Raw genomic sequence first — 27,699 nt, 5'->3', positions numbered from 1 at the left:
GTGAAACTCTCTGATATATGCAATTCTATTCTGTTCTCTTCCACTAAAAGAATTCTAGTTGAACTCTGACGTTGTGTACATGTGTTTCATAACCCAATAATGGTTTCAGACCTGCAGTTTGGAAAACCACCATACTAAGGGACATATTAAGAGTCAATGATAGTAAATGAGTATAATAATAAGTAGAGATACCGTTTACTAAGCATTTACTATGTCCCAAAATAGGGTTGTTGATGTTTATGTATAATATCCTCAATTCTCATTACAACTTTGAAAAGTAGCTCAAACTTTTCTCACGTAAGAACTGGGACATGGAGAAGTTAAGGGACTTGTCCTACAGAGATGAGCCTGATTAAAGTTCTTCCACTAGTCTAATAATAACATGAAAGTATATTCAACAATTAAATCAGTAAAAAAAATACAGGTCTGTATTTCACTAGCAGGTTACTTACTAGAAAATAGTCTCTAATTGACTGCCACCTAATAGTTTCTTAAAAATCTAAGCCGAGAGAAACAATACCTGGGAAGAAGTATTTGAAGTATATATAGTCTGGTTCATTCTTCCTAGTCAGACAGTGCTTTAAATACACAGTTAATATATAGTTTACTATACCATTCTTGTGCTACCCCATTTTTCAAATGGAGAAACTGAAGCACAAGATTTTAAATCCCATGCCTAATAAGCAGCAGAGTGAATTTCCAACTCAGGAAATGTGTCCCACACTCTAAGCCTTTCATCGTGCTATCTCTCTGGTTCAACCTAGACTGAACCGTAATACCCGCCTCCTCAAGTCTGTCCCACAGTATTGCTTTTGTGCATTTTGCTTTGATGTGATGTTATCAGCCTATGTTAAGAATTGACAGGGGAAGGGACTCGTGGGTGGCTCAGTCAGTTAAGCCTCTTGACTCTTGATTTCGCGCTCAGGTCGTGGTCTTGGGGCCGTGAGGTTGGTGCCACATCAGGCTTCGAGCTCAGGAGGGGTATCTGCTTGAGATCCCCTCTCTCTCCTTCTGCCCCTCCCCATACTCTCACGCCCCCCAATAAATAAATACATCTTAAAAAAAAAAAATTGACATGGAGTCCCATATGATGAAAAACAGCACCATCGTATTCCACATTGAGCCCTTCTTTATCAGACTTTTTATAAGAACCTAGGAAGAATTCCAGTCCAGTTACTATATTAGAAATATTCTACTTATCTTTATCCATTGGTTAGTTTTATCTTACAGATACTGTGAAATGTGCAACTGACCAGCATTTCCCTATTGTGTTGACTATTAGAAAACTTTTACTCCAGGTTGGAATTCTGTCTCCTTACTTATGTCCTTTCTTCTTTTGTTCCAAATTCTCACCAATGCTCACTTACTTTATTTAATGGGGGTTGTTAAAACTCCTTTTTGGAACAAAATGAGAATATACAAACATGCCTCATTGCATATTTATGAGTTATTTATTAACTTTCCTACAAATAAGGAAACTGACACTAGGAAACATTTGAATAAACCACTCACGTTGGTAGTACCCAGTCTACCACTCAATGTCATGCTGACATATTTGTGACCTGATTTTCTGCAGGCCACAAAAGTTTGGGGAGAGAAATGCATCATATTTAGTCATCATCCTGGGTCCACCCCATGAGTTGTGTGACATTATGCAAGTCATGTAGTCTCTCTGTGCCTCTATTTCATCACCTGAAAAATGGAAATAATAATATACCTACCATGCAGGGTCATTGGGCAGAAGCAGAGTTAATGTATGTAAAGTTTTTAGAGAGTACCTGGGATGTATGCATCATATATATCCTGACCCTTATTGGCACCATCTCTTCCTCCTCTTTCTTGGCTCTTTCCTATGTTGTTTATGTGGAGAACTTCCAACCCCTCTCAGAGGGTCACACTTACTTCTAAAGGTGCCCATGGAGGTCTCACAACGGCTCATGATCCATTTTATTATGTTTTCCCTCCTGCTTACGACCTTGGTTCACACTTCCATTAGCACCCTACCTGTGGGTTTCCCACCCCAGCCCTTGTGTGCAGCTACAGACACTCGTGCTTAGCTGGCTCTATCTTAATATGAAAAGCATGCAAGTCCTTCATGTGTATGATTTCCGGAAGTCCTCACTAAGACATCACCTCTGCATCACAACCACACTGAATCTGAGTTTCTTTTATCCCTGCTGACTTTGAACTGATCATACACCCCCAGGGCTTAGTTCAAACCAGTCTCCTAAGCAGACCCCATGCTGTCCTCTTCATCCCCTGTACTCCCTTCTCTTCCATTCTTCAGCCCTTTACCTATTCTTCTGTCAACTCCCTCCCTACCAGTTCACCAGACACAGGCAGCCATGTATGAACCCCAGCTGGGGATCAGCTGACACCCTCCTACAGATCTACCAACCATCGCCTGGTTCTTGTGTTGATGAGCACTCCCCAGCCGGATCACAAATTCTGCACCTTCACAGCACTTAGTTTGGGACTGAGCACAGAGGCAGTTACCACAACCAGTTGTTGTTGTCTGATTAATTTGCAGTGGGCTTGATAGTTGCTGGCAAAACCAGAATGAGGAAACCCTTTGGGGAGGAAAACATTCATTGCCTCAGGCAGAGTGACCTAGCACCCCAGTTAGTTTGGGATGATCTCAGTTTGAGCACTGAAAGGTCCCATGTCCCAGGAAACCCTCAGTCTTGAGCAAACAGAGATAGTTCGTCACCTAGACTGGGCTTCCCAGTTTCACATATGCCCCTTACACTCCAGACCAGATACCAGTCCTCTCATGTCTGTTCCCAGGCTCCTGGATGAGTGCACACACGTGTCCACACACACACATTGTCGTATTCACTTGCTGTCATGAGTCATACCATCATTACCCATTCCCCCACTCTTTGAGCTTATATCAGGTCATATAAATTAATGTCCACAATTGCTCCAGACTTTACAGACCCAAGGAAAGTGTACTGTCATCTCCGCCCTTTCCCTCAGCTTTGTGACCCCCCCCCCCCCATTATCACTCATTGTGACCTTCACTTTTCTCTAATCACTGGAGGGTAGTGATCTCAACCCTGAGAGGCACAATTTTGGATATTGCTGGCTTCTGCCTTCTGAATCCTTGTGGAACAGTCGGGATTTAATGTGTTTTTATATACCAGATTGTCATTCTTAGGAAGTGAAGCTGAGGAAAAACCGTGGTACATAAGGCCCTTCCCCCCGCCCCAACAGCCATAATTGCTCCTTTCACATGGGTATCATCAACCCTCCACTAGCGCTTGGGTCCGGCACAGCCTCACCATCTGCTCATGTGACACCAACATTATGGCCTCCCTCCATGCATCTCTAAATGGCGCTGGAGAAGGCAACAGAGATGGCAAGTGTGCCAGCTGGCACCAACGACACAGACCTAGACAGTGATGGATCACGGCCCAGGACCAAGAGGAAGGAGGGAGGACCCTGATGGCTAATCGTGCGCTGTCATCAGAGTGGCAAGGCGGACCTCTTCTGCTCATGGAAGCAGAACCACTGCAGTGTTTCTGTTCCTGCAGTAAATGCAAAACTGCTTTTTAATCTGTGGTCCCAAGAGAATGTTCCATAGAAAAGAAACCTAGAAATCAAGATCTGAATCATTCTGGCTTTGCTTCTGTACGTGTCTAACTGGCATTACAGGAGACTCTCCAGGGAGTTTGAGCATTACTTGAAGACGGCAGGCAGGAGTTTCTGGCTGATCAGGGAGAATGATCAGGGTCAGTAGACTTATGCTTCCGGATCAGTTCTGTCCACCAGGCTGCACAAGTTCCCACGTTCCCATACCATCCTGAGTCTCCGAGGCTCTCTGTTCCTTAATGCCCTGCAACTGACTAATTCACGCATTCATTCCATTCTCTTTCAGTGCTGCTTTCAGGATTGAACTGGCCAGGCAGCTGTTCGAGATTTATTCTATAGATTTCAAATTTAGGCATACTGGCCTTGGCTTTTTTGTTGGCATTAGTGTTGATTTTGATGTATTTGAAGTTAAGATGGTTCTATGTTCTAAAAGTTTCTAGCCTACGTTTTTCTAGTGAGTCTTTTTACCTGTGTACATTTTTGCTTTTGTGGACTTCACTTTCATCCCACCCATTTTAAAATGAAAGTGGTAGCACAGGGGTGTCCAGGAAAATCTGATACTTGTCCTCTGTGGAGGAAGCTAGATGCCATTTTTGTTTTTGTTTTATTCAAAAGCTCCTATAGATCCCACCTGTTCTCCAAGTAGCTGTTTCCTGCCTGTTTTCCAAGTAGTTGTTTCCCAAGGGCTGATGAAGCCACGGGACAGAAATATGTTTCCAGCCACAAGGAGATGTCTAGAAATCCCAGATCAGGCCTGTGCAGGAGACACAGACAGCCGTAGAGGGAAAGCCCCCCAAACTGTGGGAATCATAGTGTTTCCTCAGCTCTGAAACATTCAGGTCACCTGACTAGGCTCCTTCCCATCAGGTCAGCTCAGTTGACCAGTGAAACAAGAAAGGAAGAGAAACTTCATGACCTCGACGAGATCTACTAGCTTCCAGCAGGAGCACCCATTAGCAGGGGCAGCTTTGGAGCACCTCTCTCTCATACTTACCCAAATCTCCTCTCTGGGGCTCAAAAGAAAAGAAAGCAGAGAGGGCTGACCCGAGCACTGGTGATTTACACGTGGCAAATTCACCGAGAAATACCGTCAGGCACAGAGAAACACACAGGAGTATCCAGAGATGACTAGATGGTCAGAAGTTGTGACAGAAGGTCCACTGGGGGAGAGGGGAAGGAAAGGCCAGAGAGCAGAATATAGCCCTTGTAGAACCAGAGATAAGTCGTGTCTGAAGGGCGGTGCGTGGGAAGTGTGGTTTGCGACCTACCTGGAAATAAAGAAAGGAGGCAATGGTTGAGATCAAGGACAAAGACCCTTCTAGCAGAATTGTTAGGAGTTCACGTTTAAGACACACTACAGCTCAAAGCTCCTGAATGCTTTCAGCTGTAACGAGGAGGCACTGCAGGGATAAGATCACAAGTAGAGGCTGTGTCGGGTTTCAGAGTGTCCAGAGTATAGAGCTTCTCTGTAATGCTGGGGCTAAAGAAATGGATAGGAAACAGGTAAAAAAGAAGCCTCTCTGCACTAGAGTTGAGCCTCTGCTCCCCCCCATAACTCTACAGGCTTTTGTGGAGGGTGAAATTTTGATCCCATGATACAGGTGGGTTTTTTTTGGGGGGGGGTTGTTTTGTTTTTTTCTCCTGGGGATCAGAAAAATGTGGGTTTCTAGTCCCAGACTTACACTAACTAGCTATGTCATGACATTGGGTTAGTCATTCCAAGGCTGGCATAAGAACTTCTTACTTTTTAGCCTTCCTAAACCCTTCTTTTCTCCTCATTGCCCCATATGTACTTCCAAACAAAAAAAAAATTTTAAGCCATAAACGATGTACAAAGACATCCTCCCAAGATCTGATTTTTTTTCCCGTAATGATTACTTTGATACTTTAAAAAAAAAAAAATCAACACTTAAAAAAAATTTTTTTCCCCTCCATTTTACTTTCCCTGCTTTGCTGATTCTCAACCTAAGTACCTATTTAGATAACCTGTTGGATAATTCAGCAGTGCTCAGTTCCCCTTGCTGGGCCTCTGCCTTCTCATCTAGGAATTAAAGGTTTAGATGGGAAGATCTCCAGAACCTCTTCCAGCTTAATTTTCTGTAATTTCATAACCTCAAAAATCTGTCTCCTATCTACCTTTATCACCATCTTATTTGGCATTTTAGTGTTTCTAAATATGAATAAGAAAACTAATGTTGGCTTTTTCATATTCCCTCAACTTCTCATACCCAAAGGCTACATCTAAACCTCAGTGAGTACCTGGGACATTTGTGAGTCGAAATGAAAGGTTAAGTGTGTCCCCTTTTATATCTAAACCTTATGAAGGATCTGTGTCTATGATAAGATGTTACCAGGAAAGCCCTGCATTTACTGGTGGAAAGCATTTTGGAATAAAGGCACCTTTTTGGAGAAGGTGACAGCTGTGCCTTGTCTAGGATTCCTGGACCATGTGTTCGGCTAGTAATTTAGGGTGTGATTCTAGGCTTTTAACGTTTCTAGGCTTTAGCTTTCCTGTTTGTTCATTCACTCATCATTTACCTGCCTCTAATATTTTATAAGAAGGTAAGTCTATCTCTAATACTTTATGAAATTTCTCACATCTACATCTTGCCAGTTCTTATGCCACTGCCCCTTGACTTTTCACCACTGTCCCGATTGGAAATACTGCCTTGACTCCCAAGCATCCTCTGAGAGGGTGACCAGCAGAAACGGGGTCTCCCTCCAAGCCTTGCCGTGGTCTGCCTTTCCGATGGGAGCTGTTCATTATTTTCTGGAAGGTTTCTATAACAGATGTTACGAGGCAGACAAGCAAGCACACACTCCCCGAGCCCAGAGCGTGCTGAGGCAGGCACGCACACACTTGCCAATACCAAAAGGAGGAGAGCGGCTGGGGTGATGGAGGGAGTGTGTTCTGCGGGGCGAGCACTGCTCCGAAGTCCTGCTAATGTCTCTGTGTGGCCATGCTGTATTTTCAGCTTGTCATCATGGCTGGGACAGTGCTGCTTGCCTACTACTTCGAATGCACTGACACTTTTCAGGTGCATATCCAAGGATTCTTCTGTCAGGACGGAGACTTAATGAAGCCTTACCCGGGGACAGAGGAAGAAAGCTTCATCACCCCTCTGGTGCTCTATTGTGTGCTGGCTGCCACCCCAACTGCTATTGTAAGTACAGAATAGACTTCCTTCGCTACTGTCAGATCCGAAATAATATTTCCTGTCTTCCTTTTCTCCTTTTTCCTCCTTTCCTGGGCATTCACCCAGCCTTACTGGGGTGTCCTATTCCAGCCAAAGCCTTGAATGTAACTCTGCATTAAAAAAAAAAAAAAAAAAAAAATCTCATTAAAATAGGCCTTGTCTTTTATAGGTGGCTTTTGTTTTTGGTGTCTGAATGTATATAAATATATGCATTTTGTAAGTAAGTGGGAATGTTCTAAATCAACAGGCTTGATTGGCTAGTACTTTAGTGAAGAGTAGCCGCTGTGCTCTCGGGGGTGGGGGGAAATATGCTGTGGGTGGTATTCAAGAAAGGTCTTGAATGTAAATGCTGGTGCTGATTTAAAGACTCAGATCGGAGTGGAACAGACTCCCCAGGGCCTTCGTCTCCTGCTGTTCTGATTGAACTTCCAGACTGGGCTGTTGCGAGAATCACTTGACCTGAAGTTTGCTGTGATTCCTCCTTGGTGACTCTGGCTGTGTTCACATTACATCACGTTCAATTCAGCTACAGCTTTACCTTCATTTATTTCATTCTTCTCTCTCAGGAGGCAAAAGAATTGGCTGGGCCCTTCTCAGAAGAAACTGTTTCAAAAGCCTAAACTCAATAGATCTGTGTTATCCCGTAAAGGGCTTGAACCCTTAGACATTTTAATTTCAATTTTAAAAATGACTTTGTGAGTGTTTTAAGATAAACCTTTCTGTGTCTGAACAGGCTACAAAGTCAGATTGGTTGGGATGTAATCTCCGCTGTCATTTCCCCGTATCTCTTCTAAGAGCTGCCTCCCCCCAGCTCTGACCCCTTCTCCCCCCTACCCTCTTCCTCTCCCCTCTTTTGGTAATAAAAATATTGACTGCCATGCTGAGAAATATTCCGATGGCTCAGACATGCAGTTCAAGTATTTTCTATGTCAATGTTTTGCTTGCTTTAAGATGAGTAATGGAATAGAATGTTGAGGAGAAAGAATATGGGCATAATGAGTCATAGTACTTTAATTTCATTTTGATCATTGATCCTTGGCTCTACAAGGCCCCCCCCCCACCCCACCCCGCCATGCCTTTAAATGATAAGACGATGCTGTAGCAATTAAGGTCAGCTGTGAGAAAACTGCGGTGTGTTGCGGTAGTTAAAAATACAAGCTCTGCCGAATAACACACCTGGATTCCCATCCTGTCTATGTGACTTTCGGTGAATCACTCTGTTGCCCCCTCTCCCCCCACCGTTAAACAGGGATAACAGGACTCCCTACTTCAGGGAGCTCTCATGAGATTTTAATAAGACGGTTCATACAAATAACTCCGCACAGTGTCTGGCATGTACTAAGTGTTTAGAAGTAGGGGAACAAAGAACCTGGCTAGAAACTGTTTTTCACCCTCTTCAGGATCACAGACCAACTTCCTGTACCTGAAGAGAATGAGATTCCACGTAAAAACCCAGGAACTGCAATAGATTTATTCCGGAATCATGTCCTGATGTCTTTTTGTCTCAGAAGCATATCATTTTCTTATGTATTCAGACATCTCTCTGAATGATATGTTGACTTACTAATGTATTTTCCTCTCTTCTTCCTAGTCCCAGGATATATATCATTGCCTAGGTTCTCCTGTAATTACTTAGTGGAATTAGAGAGTTTTTTTCCATCCAAAAAAAAAAAAAAAAACCTAAATAAAGCAAGGGAAACTGATTAGGAAAAATTAGGGCCAAAAAAAAATTAGTGAATCAGAAAAAAATGGAATTAACAAATAAAATCAGGAGCTGATTCTTTGAAAAGTAAAATGTTCAACCCCCTAGATAGTCTAATATAAGAAAAGCAGAAGTAAAAAAAAGTTAAAACATATACATATATATGTATAAGCAAAAATACATGAACCTTTAAAAGTCTATATTGTATTTACAGGGCAGCTGGGTGGCTCATGCAGTTAAGCGTTTGTCTTTGGCTCAGGTCATGATCCCAGAGACCTGGGTTCAGGTCCCACATCAGGCTCCCTTCTCAGTGGGGAGTCTGCTTCTCCCTCTGCCCTTCCCTGGCTCATGTGCATTCTCTCTTGCTCGATCACTCACTCTCTCTCTCAAATACATAAAACCTTAAAAAAATAAATTGTATTTACAAGTCTCTGCCAGTAAATGCTTTCTTCTCAATAAAACTGGTAATATTTTATGAAAAGATAATTTACTAACAATGCCCTAAAAAGATGTAGAAAAGCGAAATAGTGAATAAAAACAGAATAAATTTTTAAACATATCTAAAATTTATCTCGTAAAATGGTACTGAGGACATGTAGCTGTAAAAATTCCTTCAAACTCTCAAGGAATAGAAAATCCATAATTCTATAAAATGTCCCAGAGCCTAAAAACAAATGGAAGGCTTTTTAGTGCACATTACAAAGCAAGAAAAATATGGATTTTAAACACTTAAAAAGTCTGCATGCACACCCACAAAATCACTCGGTAGCAAAAACAATCTCCCTTATGAAAGTTGATGCAAGCATATAGAAAAGGATTGATACACTTGTCTACCTAAAAATAAGCATTTCTAACCAAGTAAAAGACCACAGAAAGTTTATAGGATATATGACTCAAATGTAAATATCCTTAATATTTACTTTTCCTTAAAAAAATGAGCTTCCCAAATAAAAACAGAAGACAAGAATAGGCAAGTAACAAAACAGTAAATTGACTCTGTGCCTGAACATTTCTATACTTATCCATTATCAAAGAGAAGTAATTTTGACAAGGACAGTATTTCCCCCTTTCTGTAAAATTGGCAAATGTTTTAAAGAAACACTGTGTTGTTGAAGGTACAGAAACTTTCACACAGTTCTCATAGAAGTAAGATATATTAAAAGTTTGTAAACTTCAGACTCAGTCATTAATTCCAGTCCCTGAATTCACGTTAAGGAAATAATCAGTTTTACATAAATATAAGGATTTGTGTTTAGGGATGTTCATGTCAACAGTAGTTTCAATGGAAACCTTGGAACTAGCTAAATACACAGTCCTAGAGGATTGTGTAAATACATTAGGAGACAGCTGTGTTTTTGAAACACCTTTAATAGCAATGAAACAGGCTTTTGATATAATGTTAAGATTTTTTTAAGGGCTAAAAAATGTGGCAGTATTGCATGTAAAATCTTTCTCCCTTTCACAGGAGAATCTGACTTTCTTTTAATTTTCTGGGTCCACTTCCCTAGAAAAGGGAAAAGTGGTATGTATCCACTGTGTTGCTAGGCAAGATTAACCCCTGATTGGTGAATTGCACCCGGACTCCGAGGACTATAACTACCCAAGGAGGTGCCGTGCTATGACTTCTAAGTGCAATGACTCTGGAAATTTGGCACAGCCATTGTAGGACCCTGAAGGCTATGCCTGTGGAGTTGCTGCACCATATGTTGACTTCTATAGGGTTTGGGGCTTGTAAGCCACAGTGGCTCTTGCATCCTTTGATGTGTCTATGGTCTCTTGCACCTGAGCTCCACGGCTCTGCTGGACCACTGTGAAGACACATGCTGAAGAGGAGCATGTGATGCTTCCCTGTTGGCAAGCTATGGTTCCTTCCAAGTAGACCAGTGCCAAATGTAGCATGTGGTTGTCTGTGGGTCTATTTAATGACCCTAAGAAGATACCTTCTGTGTGTTGCAAGATAATCCCACATTTATAATTATATATAAAAAGACTAGTACAAAATAACTAAAAATTCACAGCTATTATCTAGGAGTGCTAATGGTACAGTTAATTTTTTCTTCTCTTTTATACTTATATATTCATTTCCAAATTCTACATGAATGTGTAATATTTTCAAATCAAAAGATACATTTTTAAAACATTGTATACTCTAGTTCTTCTGGCAGTAGTTGTGAAATGACCAATCTCTAATTAGACTTGAAACTCTCAATTCTAATAAAGAAAAACACACAGCAAAAACAAAAACAAAAACAAAAACAAAACAAAACAAAAATAGGAAAACAGAACTTAGTGAAGAATGTTCTCCCTGGGCAATAATGATAGTTTTTGATGATGAATGTCCCCGGGCAAAAATGGTAGTTCTTTCATTCTAGGATTTTCAGCAGAAACTGTTCTGTTTGCAAAGTTTGATCCTGTCTCTTCCATTGATTACTTTTCCCCAAATGACACAAATTTACATGGGGGTCAGTTGCTCCACTGGGAAGTCAAAGGGTGTGGTCAAGAAGCAGTGAACTGAGGACTAAGAACTCGCAGTTCTACTCTGGCTCTCAGGTGTGGAACCCTCTCCATTTCTTTGCTTCCCTGGGTGAACAATGTGACCAATAATGCTAGCAAGTCCCTAAGATATAAGCTGAGGAATATTCCATAAGTGAGGGCTATAAGCATGACATCTTTATTTATATTCTGTAGATTTTTGCCTAACTTGTCCTTCCAACATCCCAGCAAAATAGAAAAGACACCCCAAAGAACATAGAGAAAGGATGTGGTCCAGTTCCCTCATTTCTGAGTTGAGAACCTTGAGACTTAACTAGGTTAAATGGCTCACTGAAGGTCCAGCTAGTTCTGTAGGTGACTGAACAGATAGCCGCCCATTTGGTACCACTTTCCTTTGGCTCCCAAATGAGGGGCATTGCTAGAAGCCAAGGCTGATTACAGCTGACAGGTTAATAGCAGAGAGCCGCATGGCTTTGGAACCCTGCCGACAGTGCTTGATTGTCCCCCAGGACCTGAAAATAAGTGAGTAGCGTCAGGGTACAGAGCAGAACTCTTCTGATACCCAAGTACATTTCCTGGGAGGAAGGAACTGTATTCAATTCTTCTGTCCCATCCTTGGGAGGTATGGCTTGTCCAAGAGCAGCCTTTATTGGGCCATGGGGATCAAGATCCCAAGTCTCTAACTTCGCAAAGCCCATTTCTGTGTGTGCGTTCCCTGTTCCCTTCACACTGCAGTCAGCAGGTCTCAGGTTGAGTATATCAGGAGAGGCAAGGATCCCAGTCATGGCTCTGCCTCCGATAATTGTGTGACCTCTGGTGAGTCATGTTCCCTCTAGAGGCTCCGTTTCTCATCTGTAAATAAAAGGAGGGGTTGGGCTAATGATCTCCAAGATCTTTCCAGTTCTAACATTCCATGAAAGCTATTTAAAAAAAAAAAAAAAAAAAAAAAAAGATATTCTGATTGGAAAGCTCCACATGTCATGTTCCCAAGCCCTAAGTCTCAACTTTCTTTCTGGAGTTTGATTTTTACACTCTGTGGCTGGTCAGGTTTTCGCAGAACAGCATAGAGTTTTTGTTGTTGTTTATTCCTTCCTTAGACCCATTTCCTGTTTTCGCTGGAAGAGAGGGAAGGCAAGACCCGCTGGGGTGACTTGTATGATATTAACTAATGTCAGTTTTCAAAGAAGTAGCTCAACCTGCATGCCGGTTTTCTGTGCATTCTCCAGCACGTTAGCCATAGGAAAACCCAGCACCTTCCACTGCTGTTTGTCCCTGGGGATGGGCATTAACAGCCCCATTCACGGCTGCGGGGACGCACAGGGAAAAGCTCAAGGGAAAAGACTCTGCCGAGTGTTTGCCCTGTCATTTCCTATTTCTCCTTTTGTGCGCTGCTGTCAGAAGAGATCAGCATCATGTTGAGGCAAAGCCTCCTGGGATAAACTACACAGGGACAGGCCATGGCTGTCTCAGATCTTCAGGAAAGGTTAGAGCTTGGGGGATTTATCGTGTCCAGAACTGTTCAGCCAAAAGCAGTAGCCCGCACTTCCAAGAAATCTGCAGAGTGCATACTAACCAGTGTGGAAACCCTGGGTGCCTGCTGCCTCTGGCCTCCTGAGGAAACTTGTACACTCAGAGTCCAGGGCAGAGAGTCTGTTTCGATAAGAGGATTTAACTCAGTGGAGAATCTGATTTACCTCTATCTTACCTCAGTGCCAGCCCCGCAAGGCATGAGAAAATGGCTATGAAACCTTTTCCTTGGCCTCCCAACAAAGTGACAAGGGGAGTATTTAGTATTGAAGCAACAGCACTTTCGATGTCTAGCGTGCGAGCCCTGAAACAGCTCACAGTTTGCATGCAGCCGTGCACGCATGCATATATAAGACTAATCTCGAATTTCCTAGGAAAGGAAGAGACAAACACAATTTGATAGAAAGGCACAATTTGGAGGAAATTGTGACTCTTCATTTGGGGGGGTTTCCGGGCTGTCAGCTCTTGACGTGAGTATAAAAGCCCAAAGCACAGTGTGGAACAGAGTGGGCTCTCACTGCATGCAAGTCTGTTGGCTGGCTGACGTGGGTCGCAGCTGCTGAGACAAAGGAGACATTGTGGTCCCTTGCGCTGCCTCTGAACCTGCTCTTCCAGGCTCTGAACAATCTCATCCGTTGAAGCCTCTTTTAGCACTTCATAATTCACATCTTTTTCCTTTCGTACATGATCACATGACTTCCTTTTTGTTTTTGTTTGTTTGCTTTTTTTAATCATGAGACATGATTTTGCTGCTGTTGATGCTAATGCCCTCAGTCTTTAAAATGACATTTTTTTCCTGGGAAAGATTTATAGGTACCCATTAATGGTTGTGGATTGTTTTTTAACTTAAAAAAAAAAATGTGTTTCCCCCCTCTTCTGTCTACGCTGCACATGAGTGCTCTAAATTCTCTCACAGATTGTCTCTTCCCCTCACATCATCCTGAAGGGAGACTTGCTTACCGTCTTTGAGATGCCCCTTCTAATGATTGCTGATCATTGTTAAGGAGCTTTGATAATTTGCTTCTCGAAAAGACTCTTTGCCTAAAAATACATGCTGGTCAATTTCCTTATGCATTTTACGTTTCACTGAGAGCAGTATACTACCTAACCCATTTTAAATTCCAATTTCTCTGATATCCACTGTCCAGGAAAAAAGGGATAAGAGATTACTGTGCTTCGGAAATATAGCATACCACTTTTTTGGTACTACATTTTATAACAGGTGTCAACTGAAGACTGCCTTCTGAATGGGTAGATGTGGCGCCTGGAGTCACACCAGTGGGGAGCCTCCAATCCATAAACACTTATTATCCCAGTTGCTGAACAGTTTTCAAAATGCCATCATGCAGATGGCCTTGACTCCACTGAAGGCGTGATTTGTAAAAGGCATAGGAAGTCCCTAGAGCTGAATTCCTTACTTACACTTAGATGTAATTAAAGCAGAAATCAAGGGCTCTTGAACCAACCAGAGCTCAGCACCTGAGAGGACCAGAATGCCTCTACAGATTTGGGTTGTCCGTGGCCTTCACTGGGGAAGATTAGAGCAGAACATGAAGATGCTGGCAGTCAGAATTGGCAGCACAGTCTGTACATGTTAAATTTCCTGGGTCACTAAACAAAATCTACTGCAAAGGCCATGCCTGCCTTTCCTGCAAATGCTCAGGACTATATAGAAGCCTCTCAGGAGAATACTGGAAGCATCCAAAAATCCCTGGGACTGAAAGCCCTGAAGATATTTAGACACTAATATTGGGAAGTATACAAAGAACCCTTTCCTCTTCCTGAGTATAATACCCAGAAATCCCAGAGAGGAGGCCTCCAGCCTCTGCCGTCCTTTAGGAACCCAGGTGACAGAGGTATCAGGCAACAGGATGACTCTGGAGTGGGTTGCATCCACTTTGCTGAAGGGAAGATGACTTGGTGAGGGCAAAGTGAAATAAGGCCCTGGAGAGTTTAACCGATGGAACTGAGATTACAACCCAATTATATGACTTCAGTTTCCCTTAATCAGCACTCTCTTGTCAGTTCCTATCATAAAGGCAAAAATGTTGGAGCTGGAAAAGCACAGGAGAGGTCTTCTAGTCCTACAGATGAGAAACTGAGGCCCAGGGAGGTCCAGCAATTGGTCCAAGGCCAAATACCTGGTTAGGGGCAGAGCAGAGCTAGAGTCATACCATGTTTCCTTACTCCAGGACTAGAGACAGTGATTTTTTTTTTTTTTTAAACCATTCTCAACAGACATTCTTGTCTAGATAGACCAGGAAGTAAAGACAACAAACATTCCTTGAGCACCTACAGATGCTTTGACGTACATTTTTAATACTCACAACTGTTTTCAGGTATAACTATTACCCTCCTTTTCAAGGTCATGAAAAAAAGAAAAACTGGGGCTCCGAAATTTCAATTACTTGCCCAAAATCACACATCAAAGGAGGAGAGAGCTGAGATTTCAACACTACAGCCCACATTCAAGAAACAGCAATGATTTTGATCTTGCCAAGTACCAGAGCCACAGCTAGCATGTGTGTGAGCTCAAAACATAAATTCCAGAGTTTCTAGATGCTCTTTTTAGTGACAGCCACATATAACATGCAGTGAATCCCCCTTACAATATGAGATTGTAATACATCTTCCAGTGACGACTATTTCCTGCAAACTTTTTATTTTGAAATATAAAAACTGTCCCCTAAATATTTTGCATTTATATCCCTTATTTATCACTTACCAGATCTCCTTGAAGAAGTGAAGTCTATAAGATAACACACTGTGGGGTGCCTGGGTGGCTCAGTCATTTAAACATCTGTCTTCAGCTCAGGTCATGATCCCAGGGTCATGGGATCGAGCCCCATGTCAGGCTCCCTGCTCAGCGGGAAGCCTGCTTCTCTCTCTGTCCCTCCCCACGGCTCATGCTCTGTCTCATTCTCTAGCTTTTGCTTTCTCTCAAATAAATAAATAAAATGTTAAAAAAAAATAAACTAAAACACACCAAACTGATGAACTACATTCCAGGATTATTTACTTATTTGCCATTTGGGTTTATATATCTGAAATACAATTTTATCAACAAAGAACAGTTATCCTCATTACTTAAAGTATATTTACTGTTCTCTAAATGTCTTGTGTCACGTGGGGTTGTAGCCAGCATCACTGGGGGATAAGAAATGCACCAATGAAATTCATTTGCAGTTCATCCACTGCCAGATCTAGAACTTGGCCTTGGTCATTTCTCGCCGGAGGGTATTCTCATTTGCTGTGAGTGATATGATGTTTGTCAGCCAGCAGTCAGAAAGGCCATAATAAGACATCCAGGGCCAAACACCTGGAGAGTCCCACATGTCCCAGTCGCTCTCTGAACAGAGGGATAGAGAGGCAGAGTGTGTGGCAGGGACAGAGATGGAGGAACCCAGCCACTTCCAAAACCAGAGTCATAAACCTGCCGCCTTGTACAAAATGGCGTTCAGTGTGGGTTGGAGGCCTAGCAGGAAAGAAGAGAGACCTTTTCCTTTATCAAGCAGAATTCTTTCACTCTCTCCAAGCATAATCAGGCCCTAAATGAGACTAGGGGATCCAGTAGATGGACAAATAACACCTTAGGTATGGTCAGTAAAATACAGAGAAATGAACATCCACAAAGCCCACTCACTGCAGCCTGAGCGCTGGGCTGCTTCTTCAGCAACCTTTATGTCCATCACAGTCTTAACTGAAGACCAGGAATATTTTCCTACCTGGTAGTTATAAAAGGATCCCTTTCCCCCCTCTCCTTCTTCCTTTCCTTCCTTTCTTCCTTATGTAAACATTTATTATCACTGAACATACTCCCAGTATTGTATATAGTATAGTAAGTGTCCTTGCTCTGTTTTTTTTTTATGCTTTATACCTTAATTGGAATTTTAATAATGTTGCCAATAGGAACAATTCTTGTATTGCTTATTACCTTTGATGTGAGGGTCTTAGGATTTGTGGACATTTTATTTGAGCCCCATGCCCTTTTGCATGACAAGTTTGGTTTGGTTTGGTACGACTTGGAGTGATTTTGTTGAGATTTTTATATGGGTATGTGTGTATGCACATGTGTATCTTTAAGAAGAATAGGGTGTATATAGATTCTCTCACACATTTTCTTGCTTTCTTTGCCCTCATGTGTGAGTAGTAGAAAGCGTCACTAAATGGAGAATTTCTAGAATGCGTACATCTCTTTCCTATAGAAAAAGAATGTTTTGGGCTTCTTAAATGGCTAAGGCAAGCAATGTTCATTTCTTCTCATGCTTATCCTTATGTGGTTATCACCCTCTATCTCATTTCCCTGTTGCTTTGTAATCATATGTCGTTCCATGACATTACATGATGTATTTATTAGTATTCTGTGCCCTCCCTACATACTCATACACACCAGATATATGTTCACGTCTCTGCCTCCAGTGCTAAAACAGCTCCTGGCAGAGTGGGTGCTCCCTCTCCAGAACTATCAGATGCAAAAAGAGTATACGAGTGAATTTAGTTTGAAGAGATAATTCACTTTGGATTACTTAGCCCTTGGTTTTTATTTCATCTTAAGCAATACACCGAGAATTGTGTGCTTTCTTGTCCATATTGTCAATTTCCTGCATTGTCCATCTTCAGAGAAATTAAGGTCAGAGGATTCTCTAAGTAGGTCTCCTAAAGATTCAACCTTTTATTCATTCAACAAATATTGATTGAGCCTACTATGCATCAGTCCCTGTTCGAAGCACCATACACGGAATGGCAGAAGTCCTTCCTAGAAGGACAACATAGCCAAACGAAGAAGGACATACAAACAATCATTATAGTTAATGGGATAGATGTCGGGATAGAGATCTTTATAATGTGTTGTGGAGACAATGACAAGACAGGGTCCCTCTTTTCCTGAGGGGACTGGCAAAGGCTTTGGGAAGGGTAGTGACCTTTTCACTGCGTCTGGAAGGATCCATGGCGGATATTGTTTTGTGTTCTTTATAATCTACCTCATTCAACTTGTATTCCAAAAGACCTTCATTAATCTGATATGCTTCATTCATTCAGCATTGAATAACTACTTTGTACCTTACACTTGGCTAAGCCCTGGGAGAGTATAACCAAAAATAAGACAGACAGGACATCCCATGACAAAGAACAACAACAATAATAATATGTAACCATTTCTGGTAAGAAATAGAAAAGAGAAACACAAGGTAAGAAATCCATGTATAACAAGAATGAATACTGTTTCACGTATTCAAGCATGCATGAATTTTTCCCCCTCTGTTCACAAAGATAACGGCAGTGCAGTTCCATCATGTGTAGTCAGAACAAACAAACAAAACCCCTCGGCACCTTATTTTAGCAGAGATAGGTGTTCCTAGAAAAGAGGGCGGGCTGAGTTCTTAAAGCTATTGAAATATTTGTCCGTGGCAGAGCATCAGTGCATTGTTAATTCCAAGGGACATTAGGCACAAAAAAGTGCAAGGTCTGAACAGCCATCCTTAGCATCTGCCAGCGTGATACGCGCCATTGTGCACCCGTCAGACCCCGAGTCCCGTCTCTTCCTGCCAGTGTCCTGTCCCATTCTGACTGGCCTCCAGTTCTATGTCCACAACACCATTCTGTCCTGTATTTTAATAGCATCTGAGTTTTTCAGTATTTGAAACACACTCCACTTGACTTGTGTTGACCTCTCTGTTCAACTATTTTTCTTGAGTCACTTCCAAGTAAAAGCGTAAGTCGTGAACATGAAGGCTCTGGAACCAGGTCTTCTTGGCTTCAGAGCTGGGGTTTGTGACTTATGAGCCCTGACCTTGGACAGATTATTTAACCTGTCTGAGCCACAGATGTTATATTTGTGCAACCAGATAACATGGGCACATGGGGTGATGGTAACAGCTACATTTCAGGGATGCCTCTGTTATTGTCCAACCATGTGTGGCCACATCCCCAAGTCCTTCAGTTTCCTTGCTTGTAAAGCAGAAAATACCTGTAAATGACACCAGTTTTACAATTCTACAGTTCAGTTTCCACACCCATGTGCCACTCATGATGTTGTCGTCTTTATCCATCTAAACAGATATTCCGTAATGACAGGAGGAATGTGAGGGAAAGGGGAACTCTTACACAGTGATAAAGTTTATCTAACACCATAAGCGTGTGCCTGGCAAAAAACATCTCTAAGGTCACATTCTTCTGGGGGAATGTCAAAGTTGGGATGAGAAAAATAAAAATGGCATATGATGCGGTGGAAGGTGTGAACTTTGGAATTTAGGCGTCATGGAAACCAGTCCCAGTGATTCCACATGCTAGCTGGATGCTCTGGGGGAGTCCTGAACTTTCTTCACCAGTGAAAGAAGGGTAATAATGCCTACACTAGAGACCTGCTGAGCATGAAAAATACTATGATGAAGCACCTGACACCTAGTTACTAACTTTATTCTTTGCTGATGATTCTCAGTTGATGATGAGTTGGTGGTAAGTTGATGACAGCTTACTGATGGTAAGTTGGTGACAACTTACCTCCTTATTTTAAATAGGAATACACCACCCTGAGTGCAAGAAGCATAATCAAGAAACAATCTACACAAAGGCATTGTGATTAATGTGGTACTACATACATATTAGTTCCAGATAATGAGAGAAATGCCATTTATAAAGAAGGGATGGTCAGCCAGTTCACAGCATGAGAAGTATAGCTCAGACCAACATGTTCAAATAAAGATTTATCAGGTAAATAATGTATTGCCACATAACAAAGTCATAATTTATCACGATGTGTACTTATAATGCCTTGTTGGGCATACGACTGTCCCAGTCATTTCTCAGCATTGCAGCTCACCCATTCAGTTAAAAGAATTTATTCCCAGCAGGAGTGAGCCTTATCATGGATTCTATTATAATTTATTATGGCAACTTGTGTTTTTATAAGAATTTAGAATTTGATAGAATTGCCTGAAACCTCACCAAAATGATCAGTTATTGCCATCTCTAATTCTTTTGAAGAAGTAAATATAAACTAATAATTAAACCCCACTCCCTACAGCATGACATCTTTTAAAAGGATCTGGAGCCTCAAAAGTTTGGGTTTTGCTCTTGGTTTTTTAAAGTCACTGGTCTCCTTTATCAGACCATTCTCTCCAACATGATATTTCTTAAACATTCCTTCTCCAGATTTTTATTGGTGAGATATCCATGTATTTCATAAAGTCAACCAGAGAATCTTTGATTGCCCAGGAGAAAACCATACTGACCGGAGAATGCTGTTACCTGAACCCCTTACTCCGAAGGATCATAAGATTCATAGGTGAGTACAAGAGCTTGCCGAACCGAGCCCTCGCTTATAGGTCCAATCTGCTGAACTTACTACAGATGAACACGCTTGATGGAATAGACTAAGCTATGGGAGCATCAACTTTAAAAGCAAAGTTTCTTTAGGGGTTTTCCAGGAAGTGGAGCCATTGAGCCTGATCATGATGCCAAGTCCAATTTCTCATCCTTGAAGTGAAGCAGGACTTACTCAATTCTCTTACAAATGATTTCAGCTTGTTTTTTTTCCCCCTACACAATATTTATCTGAGATACTCTCTAGACATATATTTTAATATTGACCAGATATTGTCATATACCATTTAACTGAGTCTGGTGGGGGGGGGGGGCACAGCGGGGGACACAAATAAAATGAATTTAGAAATAATCAAATTTCCTGACAAAGATTTCCCATCCAGTATAATTTTGTTATGCAGTGAACTCTACTCAAAGTAGGAAATGTAACCCGTCAGAATCTGGAGAATGGTGCCTTTCCAAGGTTGGAAAACAAATAGCTTTATTAGTGTTCATGATAAGAGTTAACTAAAGCGTGTTCTATATCTCTCCTCCTAGGACTTTTATAAAAACATCTGAGGTGATGTGGATAATGGTTATAGAGTGGGAATGAATATGTATATGGGAATACGTAGGAATTAGATTTTGCAGAGTTCCTAAACAGTAAATACTCAATAAATAACTGGTACAGTGTTCAAATGAGCTCCTACAAGTATCTACTGACCAGATGTTCATGGGAGCCAGGATAAAGCTCCCAAAGTGTGAACATTGCTGGTATAAAAACAAGCTGTGATACTCTTTAAAACCTACAGGGGTGCCTGGGTGGCTCAATGGGTTAAACCTCTGCCTTCGGCACAGGTCATAATCTCAGGGTCCTGGAATCGAGCCCTGCATCGGGCTCCCTGCTTGAGAGCCTGCTATCCCCTCCTCTCTCTAAATAAATAAAATCGTTAAAAATTAATTAATTAATTAAAACCTATAGAACTGACAGCTGGGAAAGTGAAGGCCATAATATAACATCCTCTCAACTCTTTTGGTTATCCTTAATCCTCTTTTTTTCCTATTGTAGAAAAGGGTTGGAGTACTTCAAGTCATAAGCAAATGACCACATTAAAATAAAAAATGCAAGAACTTTTGTGATTGGAATAGGAATGAGGGAAGTGGTAGCCATGAGAAGCCTAAGAAAATCTAACTTAAAAGAAGCAACTGTTAACATTAAAATAGTCTTCACAGCTACCTATGTGGCTCAGTCAGTTGAGCTTCTGCTCAGATCATGATCTGGGGTCCTGGGATCCAGCTCCCGCCCATGCCCATGTCCTGTATGGCTCCCTGCTCGCTTGGCGGGAGTCTACTCCCTCTCCCTCTACTGCAACCCCTACCCTGACTTGTGCATGCTTGTGCATGCCTGCTCTCTCTCTCTCTCAAATAAATAAGTAGAATCTTAAATTTTAAAAATGGTCTTCAAAAAAAAGTTGTCTTCAGCATCTACTGATGCGATCGGCACAATGACCTGTGGAAGTCTCCAGTGAGCTCACTGGGTAATCCCTGGTCAATATGATGTCACTGTCTGTGAGTTCACTCATGCCAAACAGTGGTGCCTTTCAAAGATGTCCAAAGTTTGGTCACTTCCCACCAGAGTGGCGAGGTAACAAATCATCAAGGAGAAAATAAAGGAGGGAAGAGAATCTTTATTATACAGGACAGTGGGCTAGACACTTTATGAGCATTATTTCATTTAATCCATCCAAGGCCCTGTAAGGTAACTTATAATCTTAATTGTACAGATGAAGAATCTGCTATAGAATGGCGTAAAGTCACTTTTCCCGAGCAGTGTGAGAGTGTATATGTCTATATACGCATTTGCGTAATTTGATTCAGAGAAGATTTTATGATCACTGCCTGATCGTATAATTAGAGCAAGTTATTTAAAGCAGAAGGTTATTTACAGTTAACTGGAGATTTCTTTAAAAGTCACTGTTGTTCTTTCTTGGCAAAGACAAGGAAAGAATCTGGGGCAAAGTCCAAAAAATAGAAATTATAACCGGCGTCTATCATGTATATCCACCTGTCTCAGTGCATTGTCGGGGCAAGATTTGTTCAATGAGGGATAGCAACAGCACCCCCCCCCCAACTATCCAGGAATGAATCCTGCAGATTGCCTGTGGTAGTACCTGAAATTCCTACTGGAGTCAGTGCATTGAGCGGAGGCGTGGTTTCAGGAGGATGATTAAAGTAGAAATGTCTCACCCAAGAGAAGCATCAAACTCCCATTTTCATAATTGGTGACATTGTCCATTGAAGTCTATCATAAGCTAACAGAGATGCTGCTCACGGGGAAGGGTGTGGAGACAGGCAGCAGGTAACTTGCAAATCTTGGAGAACTAGAGGAACAGCATCAAGAAGGAAGGGAGGTTGCTGGGTATGGAAGCACTTGCTTCATGCTTTCCCTCCTCTGTTTTATGGCACCAGCATCTGCTCAGTTACTTAAATCAAGATCCTAGAGGTCACCTCAAGCCATCTGAGAACTTCTTAGAAATGTACATTCTTAGGCGTCATCCCATACCTACCAAATCAGAAAGTCTGGGAATGGAGCCTGATGATCTGTATTTCATGACTGGTCATCCAGGTGATTCCAAATCACTCTGAAGGTTGGGAGCCCTGCGTGTAGGCCAGTGAAATATCTTGCCCTGTCAGTGGTCCCCCTGCATCCTATCCTGCAACATGGCTCTGGGAGCCCCAGGTGCACAAAAATATCTTCCATTGACCATTTTGCAGATCTTTCTGGATCCAAACTATGATCAAGTCATTTCCCTGCTTCCCAGAGCATTCCTGGTGTTTTGAACAGTGTGACGCCTATCTCTGGTTCCTGTTCATGAGCGTTCCTCTGTCGGCAGAACCCCATTGCCATCCTCTCGCCCTTCAAGCTGACAGTCCTCCTCAGCCTCCAGAACACTGCTAACACATTACCTCTTGACCATGCCAGACAGGTAGCTCCCAGGCCCCCACTGAGCCTGCGTCTTTTATAGGCACTTACTATATCCCTGTAACTATGCAAGGCTCCTATTACTTTGTGATCCTTTGGAGAGCAGGGATTGTATCTTTTCACTTTTTATCAACAGCATATTGCAAAATGCCTGGCACATAGTAGGTTTTCAATAATTTTTTTTAATAAGTAAAGAACAATGATTAACATTATTAAATCACAGATTTGCCTGAAATTGCTTCCATAAATGCTGGCAAATATTCATTTGCCTCCTGTTTAATTAACTTTATTACCACTCTTCAGCTTAGTTTTAGGAAATTAAAGTACATATGTTAGGCAATTTCTAAGACAAACTCAAAGAAGTCTGTCCTAACTTCATATAGGAGAGTTGGAGGTGGGGGGAGGGGTCTGTGTATCATAAGAAGGGCAACTTACTTTTTTTGAGTATCTGGATGAATGTTTTTTATAAGAGGAAAAAAACATACTACTTAAAGATCCTTTAAATGAGGAGGTTTTCCTTTGAAAAAATTGAAGTAAGATAGTAATCAAATGTATTAGAAATGTTATTGTAAAGAGCTTAACAGTCCTTTTGTTGTGCTTAAGAGTCACCAAAAATCATCAGAAAATGACAACTGTTTTACCTAACTGTTCTAAGTTGAAATTGCATGATTTTCTCTTGCAGTTTATGTAATTATTCTAGAATCCATTACAAATAGTATTTCCCAACAAATATGATCAGCTTCTCACTGCAAAATGACCAGGGAATTAGCAAAATATTTTTAAACGAAGTAATGCTTTATGCTGTCAAGGGTAAGGAGAAGCTTGGGATTCAAATACATTTCTGGAAAGACTGTATCTATATACTTTCTGTATAGCAGTTTGACAGTGTATTTCAATAGTCTTAAAAATAAGACTGGGTGGCTCAGTGGGCTAAGCCCCTTCCTTCCGCTCAGGTCATGGTCTCAGGGTCCTGGAAGCCTGCTTCCACCTCTCTCTCTCTCTGCCTGCCTCTCTGCCTACTTAGGATCTCACTCTGTCAAATAAATAAATAAAATATTTTTTAAAAAATAGCTATCCTTTTTAACCCAAAATTCCACTTCAAATAATTTATCCCAAGGAGATGGTCATTGATGTAAATTAATTTTTATGTACTAAAATTCTTTTCATAACATTAATGATAAATATCTAATGATACACTTTTTTTCAAAATAATGCTAACACCGTAAGTTACAACCTCAGAAGATGTTATATTTAAGAATTTTTAATGAGGGCCGCCTGGGTGGCTCGGTGGGTTAAGCCGCTGCCTTCGGCTCAGGTCATGATCTCAGGGTCCTGGGATCGAGTCCCGCATCGGGCTCTCTGCTCAGCGGGGAGCCTGCTTCCTCCTCTCTCTCTCTCTGCCTGCCTCTCTGCCTACTTGTAATCTCTGTCTGTCAAATAAAATAAATAAAATCTTTTTTAAAAAAAAGAATTTTTAATGAAAGGGGAAATATTCATGATATAATGTTATTTGAAAAAGTCAAGACACTATGAATCTATAATTATTTCAAAATAAAGATACATCATAGGGGTGTGTGTGTGTGTATGTGTATCACGATGAAGAAAGATTGAAGGGAAATACACTCATAGTCAACCTATATCATTTCTGAGTTGTAGGAGAATGGTTGAATAATTTTTACCTTTTGCTTTCTATTCTATAATTTCCAATTTTTATCATGAATATCTATAATTTTAAAGTCAGAAAAAGAGTTAAACATTTTTTTAAGGGGGCAAAGGGAAGGAAAAATAGGGGCTAGGGAGAGGCTACTCAGAAGGTTGGGCAAGTCCTTTAACAAGACCTTCAGCGTGGGAAGCAGAGCTGAGAGTGGTAACTTGCCTCTCAGTCTTCTCTAGTCTGGCTGGTGTGGACTTGAACAGTATCCTCTCAGCCCACCCCAGAGTTCCAACATAAATGTTCAGTGAGAAAATGGCAAAAATAGTGAAGTCAGATGGAAAATATTAAATGAAGAAGATAATAGCTGCGTTGACCTTGACAGAGAGGATGGAATTGCTGTGATTCACAGATCCAATAATAAATTGGTTTTCCCAAAGTGGTCGTTAGAAGAAAGATGCCCAGCCTCCCGGATGTAGGTTGTACCCACCTCTGAACGGTTTAATTTCTCAAGTTGTTTCCATGAGGTGGGAAGGGAGGAAAAGAATGGACTGAACTAACACATTTCACCAACATTTTATAAAAACAAATGCAGTCAAATTAGTAACACAGACTTGGACTTCTCCATCTCCTCAACATTTTCCTCTGCATTCCTTTCCCTTCTTATAGCATCTCTTTTGTTGTTGCACTAAATTGAACAGCAAAAACACATAGATCTAAGTTCTCAAAAGAGATAAACCCTTGCATTCTCTTTGCAGCAGCAAGGACAAAATAAGGAAGTCACATTTTCAAAAAAATTCATGAAGAGAAGTTTGGTTACATTTATTACTAATATACTTGAGTAAATGTAGCCTTGTAAACATCAATCATTAAATAGTAAACTTTTGGTTTAATATTAAAAAGTAATGAATAAAAAGCATTAGAATTTGATGAGGGTTTTGAGGTTTTTTGCCATATAGAAGGAAAACTAAATTAACTTTCCCTTCTTGAATAACTAATTTCTTTTGGGTTAAAGGGAAAAATTCATCCAAATACATCAGGATTAAACTATCTATTTACAACTAGAATAGCCTGTCACCCAGAAGCTATTTATTACGGGTTTTCCATTTAGGATCACATAGTTGTTCCATGATTACTTATAATAAAAATTTAATTAAATACCAAGCGAGTCTTATGCCATTTAGGTCAGGTCTGAGGATTAGGTAGCAATGGACAGAATAGAAAGCACCATGGTAAACTGTTAATCGTGTAACACTAATTAATTGCCATAAATTAAGTGTGATCTAAATGGAGCATGAATATTTTAAATGCAGCTTCAAAGGTCACAGTGTTTTATGGTCCTAAGAATTGGTACCCTGAGACAAGCTTAATGTCAGCCTTTTTTGAGAACTAGAAAATCCTTCTCAATTTTGAAAGTCACTTAAATGTACTTTATCTAAAAAGAGACTTAACTGGATTCAGGAAGTCCATTTCTATGTACATTCAGTATTTATACTGATTATACAATTTATATATAATACATAATTTAAATTTATAAATTAGAGGACTGATCATATTCATTCAACCTTCAGCAAATGATTTAGGTGGGCATCTACCATATGGTAAGCACTGATTAAGTTGCTGAGGACATATTAATGAACCAAAGAGAGATTTATTTGCCCTCACCGAGTTTTTATTCTAGTAGGGGAAGCCAAGCATTAAACAAAATAAATAAGTAAATTGTAGTGTTCATTAGAAGATAAGTATCATGTGGAAAAATAACATAGAAAAAGGAAATGGGCAGTTTGTAGGGGCAGATATGCAATTTTAAGTGGGGAGGGAGAGGCTGTCTGTCCTTCAAGGAGAATTGTCTAGACTTGGCAGTGACTTCCTAGCAGGACAGTGACCATTCCAGGAAAGTAGGTGCCCCTTGTACCAAGTGAAAAAAGTTAAGGTTCCGGTTTTTTCCTAAAAAAACTTGCAGTGCCCAGGCACCCAACTTTCATCATCTGGACAGAAAAATGCCAAAGGCAAAGCAAGGCATGAGCCTATAAGCCAATGGAGATATTTCTGGAACTCAGCGATAGAAACCAGAGTTGAAGCTCCAGGATATACATCAGGAGGAGAAAGCCAGTATAGATCTTCGGGGGGAAATGGAGCCTCCATTTCTGGAACCTCTGTCTCTGGGCTTCATAAGCAGTGAAGCCACCAGACTTTGAGACGGACATGTTTGGTACTTCCTTCTAGGGAGCAAAGATGCCTGGGACATTTGGAGGGGTGGGGAGGTGCTGGAACTGGGAGCCCTGAATGACTAAAAGGCACAGCCAGATCTCTGCTTAGGTCTCCAGAAGTTGTGATGAGTCTGCCTATGGTTCAGAACAAATCTGTTCTTCTTTGAGTGTCATCCTCCATGAATGAGAACAAGTCTCCTTATCCAGAACTCTGTAGGTTACTCTCATTATCAAGAGAAGAGTTATTTAGTCATATGAGACTCTAGTGATCTTCCCTGAGGGCTCTCCCTGCACCAGTGTTTAAAAGACTGGACTCTAATAAAAGGAACAAGTAGATAGCCACTTTCTCAACACTTTGCAGAAGAGCCGACGCAAATTCATGGCACTTCATTGGTAGCACCCCTGTCCCAATAGTGACAATCAAAATGGTCTCTAAACACTGCAACGCGTTCCCTGGGAACAAGATCACCCTCAGTTTTAAAGATTTAAGAAAACACGTAGACTTCACATTTTTGCTTAAAACATTATATGAATACTTTTGCTATGAAGATATTACATCATCACAAAATTAGGCACAGTGAGATGCAAGAATACTGTCTGAATATTGGCAATGACTCCCAACAGTTGATAAAGGGTGCTTTCAAAAGTTTTATGTGAAAAATAAAATTTACACTATCTACAAATACCGAACCGTTATATTGCACACCTGCAATATGTCAGTTACACCTCAATAAAGAAAGAAGTAGTGTTTTGTAAATAATTTAAATTATTACATATGTACATAATAACTCTAACTAGAAAATGCATCAGGTAGAGACACTAGGTCAGTATCTATCAGTCACTAACAGGATGTGGTGCTGGTCGGTGCTAGCAATGGAGAGGATTCAGATCACCAGCTTTGCTTCAGAAATTTAGGAACATGATCAGAAAGGGCAGAACTCCAGGGCTGTTACTTGGAAGTCCTCCAGAATTTGATATGCCCGTTGTGAACATTCCTTGGTAGGTAAGGAATCTAAAATCTTCCCTTTCCACATTTAGTT

At 41.1% G+C, this 27,699-nt stretch overlaps 1 protein-coding gene across 1 annotated transcript in view; it reads left to right on the top strand.

Annotated features, from left to right (window-relative positions):
- Nucleotides 1-27,699, top strand: part of PLPPR1 (phospholipid phosphatase related 1) — a 265,315-nt gene that overhangs the window by 216,911 nt on the left and 20,705 nt on the right. The window contains exons 3-4 of the mRNA XM_059412248.1: nt 6,570-6,758; nt 19,666-19,798. Of these exons, the coding sequence (XP_059268231.1) occupies nt 6,570-6,758; nt 19,666-19,798 (322 nt within the window). The remainder of the gene's footprint in view (nt 1-6,569; nt 6,759-19,665; nt 19,799-27,699) is intronic.

Source organism: Mustela nigripes, chromosome 9 (genome assembly GCF_022355385.1).
Source record: "Mustela nigripes isolate SB6536 chromosome 9, MUSNIG.SB6536, whole genome shotgun sequence".
NCBI classification, from domain to species: Eukaryota; Metazoa; Chordata; class Mammalia; order Carnivora; family Mustelidae; genus Mustela; species Mustela nigripes.
The sequence above is the reverse complement of the archived record's forward strand: the minus strand, read 5'-3'. Positions and strand labels throughout refer to the sequence as shown.